The sequence below is a fragment of the Formica exsecta genome, unplaced genomic scaffold (assembly GCF_003651465.1).
Source record: "Formica exsecta isolate Colony F162 unplaced genomic scaffold, ASM365146v1 scaffold1438, whole genome shotgun sequence".
In the NCBI taxonomy this organism is placed as follows: Eukaryota; Metazoa; Arthropoda; class Insecta; order Hymenoptera; family Formicidae; genus Formica; species Formica exsecta.
Genome location: NW_021848766.1, coordinates 7,691 through 14,579, shown reverse-complemented (window position 1 = coordinate 14,579; position 6,889 = coordinate 7,691). Strand labels below are relative to the sequence as shown.

General features: G+C 38.6%; 1 protein-coding gene across 1 annotated transcript; it reads left to right on the top strand.

Annotated features, from left to right (window-relative positions):
- The first annotated feature begins 1,413 nt into the window (after positions 1-1,413).
- LOC115246263 lies at positions 1,414-6,287 on the top strand. Its single transcript, XM_029824977.1, has 8 exons — positions 1,414-1,575; positions 2,440-2,520; positions 2,671-3,132; positions 4,170-4,514; positions 4,647-4,829; positions 4,912-5,130; positions 5,311-5,704; positions 5,758-6,287. The coding sequence occupies exons 1-8, from the start codon at positions 1,414-1,416 to the stop codon at positions 6,285-6,287; spliced, it is 2,376 nt and encodes a 791-aa protein (XP_029680837.1).
- Positions 6,288-6,889: the final 602 nt, after the last annotated feature.

Genomic DNA, 6,889 nt, shown 5'->3' with positions numbered 1-6,889 from the left:
ACTACGGTTGCGTGTTGCTAGCGTGGCAATTCTGGCATCACTGTGCGTAACGCGATATTCGGACGCAGGTTGCGGTTGTTTCCTTTTTGATTCGCTTTTATCGTCTTTGCTGTTGTTACCATCGGACTCGGAATCTCGCGTTTGTTGCCGCAGATTCTTTCGGTCACGTGTATTTTCTTCGCGTTTTTTCTGGTTATCATTTTTTATTTTATTTGTATCAGTTTTCGGTTCGTTCAAACTGCTAATATACGGTCGCGTACGTCTAGTCTCGCGTTGAATGTGGTCAGTGAGGTCAGTCGTATCACACGGAAATAGGCTTTCGTCGAAACTATTGAACGGAAATTCGCGTTCCTTGACGACGTTCTCCTGTGACTCGGGCTTGCTTTCGCTCAAGTATTGAGTTTCTAAATTTCTTCGCGCGTTATTAAAATTTTTTTGCGGTGTTAGACTTAAGCTAGTCGCTCGTCGCGATGGTTCGCTTAATAACCACGATCGGTTCGCTATCGGTTTCGATACGTTAGAACCTTCCGACATTCACGCAATTACAAATATATTACGGACTTACAGTAATAAGACGGCTCGCATGTTCTCTCACTGGGTCAGTAGGTTGCTGATGCTGCAATGTCTCGCTCGGCGGCTGATAAGGCTGGCGGCCTGATGCTCGTCGTACGGCGGTCGTTGCCCGGCGGCGATGCGTCGCCCTTAGAGATGTCATAGGTCGGCGTTGGTCCTTGGACGCTGGCGTTCCTACTCGAGTTTCAGCTGCTTGGTCGTGATTCTCGTACTGCTTGTGCCGTCCGTATATGTTGCTTCTGCTTGTGTCCGTCGGCTTTACTTGTTTGCTGACGTGCCTGTTATTCACTCTATTGGTTTTTTACAGGTCTTTATTCGGCGAGTTGGCTGGCGATCCTTTGGCACATCCCACCGCTGCCACCAGTTTTGTTGTGCCTCCGTGGAGGTACAGAGATTTTGTTAGTGGAAAAAACCCGGATGCAAGCTACGTATATTCTTTGCTTGCATTTCCCGCGCGTCGTTCTTTAAGTCTCGCGATCGCGTGACCTCCGCGCGTGGCTCGCTTTGTCAGCGATTGCGCTCATAACTTTATATGTCTTCCTCGACTTCGAGTTATAGTCGGAAGACGTTAAATAATATTTAATAATTAATAATTATACTAATTTGATTATAGCCGTTTTGGGCTATAACAGATAACTAATACTAGATGTATAAACTGTAAGGGGAATCATCAAATTTATCAACGCAAAAGTTTCTTAAGTTTATCTGTAAACGAACGCTCCAGTCGAATTAAATGATTGGGTCTATGTTTAAATTGTTTGGAAGGTAAACATCTTGCAAAGGACTGTCAAGCTAGTATTTTTAAACTATGTGAGAGAAGGCATAGCACGTTGTTACACGATGATCGAAATGTTCAAAAAAAAGCATAAATCGGAACAGGAAACCCCAGCCACTATTCAAGGCAATGAAACAAATAAGCCTGATAACACTGCATGCAATTATGCTCAGTTGATTAAAATACCGAATGCAAAACAAGTGTTATTGTCCACCGCGGTCGTTAAGGTAAAAAATCGCGAAGGTCAATACATTACGGGAAGAGCATTGTTAGACAATGGTTCACAGTCGAATTTTATCACGAAGGAATTTGCCGGAAAACTAGATTTAAAATCGATAAATAACCAGATACAAATCAAAGGAATTAATCAACAAATATATCATGCAATGAAATTAGTGAATTTAAACTTAACTTCACATTTTGACACGGTTAAAATAGATTTACAATGCATAGTAATTCCAGAAATTACACAAAATATACCGACGTTTGAATTTGACAAATCTAGTTGTAACATATCAAAAAATATTAAGTTAGCGAACCCGTAATTCAATCTAATTGGTGAAATAGATCTACTCATTGGAGCAGAGAGGTTTTGGGAATTAATTTGTGTAGGCCGAATAAAGCTAGGAAATAACCAACCGGTATTGCAGAAGTCATCACTAGGATGGCTTGTATCAGGTACAATCGGTATATTTGCACGTGAAAAAATACAGACAAGTTGTAATTTAAGCCTCAGAGAGGATTTGAATGAAGCGATTCACAAGTTTTGGGAGATCGAAAATTACACAAGCGTAAAGAGTACGTCTGACGAAAATTAATACTATGAAGCATTTTTTAAGAAAAATTATAGTCGTCAATCTGATGGTAGATTTATTGTCCGACTACCCATTAAGGAAGAAGTATTGAAATCATTAGGTGATTCTAAAAAAATGGCCCAAAAAAGATTATACGCGTTAGAAAGGAAATTCATGAATAAACCAAATCTTAAAATCGAATACGTTAAATTTATGAGAGAATATTTGGCATTAGGACATATGAAACAAGCATCAAAAGCTCTTGATGATAAAATACGAGTTTTTATATCTCATTAGGTTGTGATAAAAGAGAGTAGTGCTACTACAAAAACTAGAGTAGTGTTCGATGCCTCCAGTAAAGATTCAAAGAGGAAATCTGTAAATGACGCATTATATAAGGGACCGGTATTGCAAGCAGAACTCTTTTCAATAATCATAAGATTTAGATGTTTCAAATATGTACTATGTGCGGACATAAAAAAAATGTATAGACAAATCTTAATATACGAAAGTCAAACTTCTCTACAGACAATTCTTTGGCGTGAAGATCTTAGTGATGAGGTAGAAGCATTTGAATTGGTCACGGTAACATACGGTACAAAACAAGCATCATTTTTAGCCGTCAGATGTTTACAGCAATTAGCTGAGATGGAAGAAGCAAACTTTCCGGTGGCCGCAGAGGTAATACGTAGAGATTTTTATATGGATGACCTCCTCACAGGCGCAAATACAGTACGTGAGTTGACTCAATTAAAAAAGAAGATAACAGAATTATTATTAAAAGGGGGCTTCGAGCTACATAAATGGATTACCAATGTGCTGAATATTTCCGATAATATACAAATGCCTAACATATCGATAGATATTGATAAAGAACCGCAATCTAAGTTATTAGGAATATTATGGAATCCGTACAAAGATACATTTCATTATGAAACTACCATGAGCTGGGACGATGGTCGTGTAACAAAGAGGGCTATGCTATCTCAAGTTTGTAAATTATTTGATCCACTAGGATTAGTGGGACCTGTAGTAACTCTAGCAAAAATATTAAATACAAAATTTGTGGGCCCAAAAGATACATTCTGTAAAAAAAGTACCCGGAATTTTTAAATAAAATACAATCTACTTATTCAATCATCAAAATTTATTTTGTCGCCTTCAAAATAGGCCCCATCCGAGGCAATACACATATGCCAACGCTTAACCCAATCTTTAAAACACTTTTCAAACGCTGAAGAAGGTATTGCCTTCAGCTCCTTCTGCGAATTCTTTTTTATGGCTTCTATCGACTCAATTCGAAGCGCCATTCCGATGATTGTTGACTTGTTTGCATGTCGTACTCATAAACCCATGTCTCATCATCAGTTATGATGCGTTTCATAAAGGTACAGTCACTAGAAGCTCGCGAAACCATGTCTTCAGCAACCATTTTTCGATGGGTTTGTTGCAAAAAATTCAGCTCTCTCGGAACAAGTCGTGCAGCGACACATCTCCCAAAACTTCAGTCAAAATGTTATGCACGGACATGTGAGACATTTGCAGTTCATGAGCCATCTCTCTAACACTCAGGCGACGATTTTCGATGACTATTTTCTTGATTTTTTTCGATGTTTTCATCAGTCGAAGCCGTTGAAGGTTGGCCGGAACGAGGCAAATCATGAACAACTTCTCTGCCTTCTTTGAATGCCGTATACCAATCGTACGCTTGCGTTTTCGAAATGCACGACTCACCATAGGCTTTTCTTAACATTTTCAACGCTTTGGCACAAGAAATTTTGTTGGTAACACAAAATTTAAGACAAATTCTTTGCTCGACAGTTTTTTCTATTGTAAAAATCGCTTGATGAGAACACACTTGAGGTCGACTGACATAAACAGCTGCTGTAAACAAACTGGATGACAGATCGCGCTCAAACTCAGCATGACAACTGGGTGCAGTGGTGCTAATTTCACCAACAACATTTTTTTTCAATACATGTACCGCGGGACTTTTAAATGAGAAATTCCGGGTACTTTTTTTACAGAATGTACAATGGGATGAATCGGTACCGATGGATATTCATAAAGCTTGGCTTATAATAAAATCACAATTAAAACTGTTAAATACAATGGAAATACCAAGATTAATATTATCTGACAGTCCTGATTTGCAAATACAAGCCCACGGGTTTTGTGATGCGAGTGAAAAAACATATGGAGCATGTATATTTTTGCGTGGAAAAGATCATAAGAATATAACCGTCTCTTTGATATGCTCAAAATCGCGTGTAGCACCATTAAAAGCGTTGTCGTTACCATGGTTGGAATTATGCGGTGCCACCCTTTTGATAAATTTGATGAACCGCGTACTAACCAGCTTGAACGTGCAGGTACACCAAATATATTATTGGACAGATTCTAAAATAGTATTAGCGTGGATAAATTCGCCAGCGCGTAAATGGCAGGTATTCGTAGCTAATAGAGTAAGTGAAATACAGAATAGCTCTTTACCTTCTGAATAGCAACACGTAAGTTCAAAAAAAAACCCCGCGGATTTGATTTCTAGAGGAACTACACCCGAGCATTTAAAACACTCATCATTGTGGTGGGAAGGACCTCATTGGTTAAAAATGAATGAAAATACATGGCCAATAGAAGGTGAAGAGTTACAAATAGAAAATGTGCCCGAAAAACGGGAACATACGGTGATAACGGCAGCTGTGATTGTTGAGCCGATAATAGACTGTAGAAAATACTCGTCTCTTTATAAGTTATTGCGCATAATAGCATCTTGAGAGTTATAATACGAAATGCGACGCGAAAAAACGTAAAATAGGACCCGTATCTGCATCAGAGATAGATGATGCAATGAAAGTGATAGTTAAAATAGCACAAAGCGAAGAATTCAAAGACGAGATAAAGTCGATAAAGAGTGACGGAAGAGTTCTACGAAAATCTAGTCTAATTGCACTCAATCCCTTCTTGGATCAACAAGAAATACTAAAAGTAGGGGGAAGGTTGAAACACGCGACGGTACGAGGAACGAGCAAACACCCCATCATAGTTCCATCATCTCATCATTTCACGTTGTTAATAATAAAATACTATCATGAGAAGCTCTTTCACGCAGGGACTCAAACATTCGCAAAAAGTCAGGTAAAGAAAACAATACGGATTTGTGTGAAGTGTCGTAAAGCTCACCCTACGCCTAGCCATCAAATTATGGGCCAATTACCACCAGCGAGAGTCAACGTGGCTCGACCATTTTGGAATGCAGGAGTGGACTACTGCGGCCCTTTCTATGTACGAGATAGAGTGCGCCGAAATAGCAAGCAGTACAAATCGTATGTAGCTATATTTGTTTGCATGGCTACAAAGGCGGTACATATTGAAGTGGTCGAAGACTTATCGACAGAATCATTTATCGCTGCCTTAAAAAGATTTATCTCACGTAGAGGAAGAGTAAAAAACTTATATTCGGACAATGGAAGAAATTTTGTTGGAGCTGATAGAGAATTACAGGCATTACTTCATAATGAAGAATTTAAAGAAAGCGTTCTAGAATCAACAGCTGTGAAGCGTATTGTCTGGCATTTTATACCAGCAAGATCACCATATTTTGGTGGGTTACAGGAGTCATTTTGGTGCGTTCCATGAAACTACATTTGAAGCGCACTGTGGGAAATGCCTGTCTTACCGTAGCGGAAATGACGACGGTATTAACTCAAGTAGAAGCTATATTAAACTCCAGACCTTTAACCCCTATATTGGACGATCCAGCAGATCTGAGAGCATTAACCCCAGGACATTTTTTGATTGGCGAAAACCTGATGGCGTATTCTGAATCAAACCTACAAGATATACCGCTGAACAAACTATCAAGATGGCAACATATGGAACAAATAAAACAGCACTTCTGGGCCAGATGGCAGAAGGGATATCTGTCGTCTTGTCAACAAAGAAGCAAATGGAAATCGGACACCAATACCAAATTGCAAGTCGGTCAATCAGTCATGCTAAAAGACAATGCCACAATACCGTTAAAATGGAATCTTGCACGAATTGTTGAAGTTCATCCGGGCTCCGACGGAGTAGTGCGAACGGTTACTGTACGTAATAATATGGGAGTTTACAAAGATCTATTGTCAATGTTTGTCCGTTAATAGATTAATTATTAAGTTTAGAAAATAAAAATGTTTGTGATTATTAGCTTAGATTGCGTTTTTTTCGTTTAGGTTATAAGTTTCGTTAGCGCATACGAGTCTCCTCTCATTATTACTTCAAGGTTTTTATTTGCTTGTTTATTTTGAAAATATGTTATATTTGTCAAGGCGGGTGCACAAAAGTGTGTTTTTGATTTGGGTGCACATGTATTTTTTGATTTGTAATTGCTGCTATTGCCGCCAAGGAAAGCGGCGCTAATGCATATGTAACGGCACGAACGCAGAGGAGTCAGTCTCCGCACAGCCATTGCAGCAGTCACATGCAATAAAAGTTGTCGTATACATACATTCGTTGCCAAGTCATTTATCACAAAACAAAGTTTCCTGATTATTTAATCGAAAATAAAATCAGTATTCTTGAATAAGAACAACATATATAATTAGAACGATTCAAACATGTCTAAAATTAGATGTCTTTTAGATATCTTATAGGTTAAGGCTACAAGATGACTTTTAGTCGGACATATGTTGTCTATTAGTCATCTTTTCATCGATTATACGCTCTCACTAAAACACATCTTTACAAAAAATATATTATCTTT

Excerpts from the sequence above, each read along its gene's own strand:
- LOC115246263 (XM_029824977.1), top strand. The coding sequence starts at position 1,414 with ATGATCGAAATGTTCAAAAAAAAGCATAAATCGGAACAGGAAACCCCA. Across the intron at positions 2,521-2,670 it reads AAGATTCAAAGAGGAAATCT|ACAATTCTTTGGCGTGAAGA; the intron begins GTAAATGACGCA and ends ACTTCTCTACAG. Across the intron at positions 5,705-5,757 it reads AGAATCAACAGCTGTGAAGC|GAGTCATTTTGGTGCGTTCC; the intron begins GTATTGTCTGGC and ends GGTGGGTTACAG.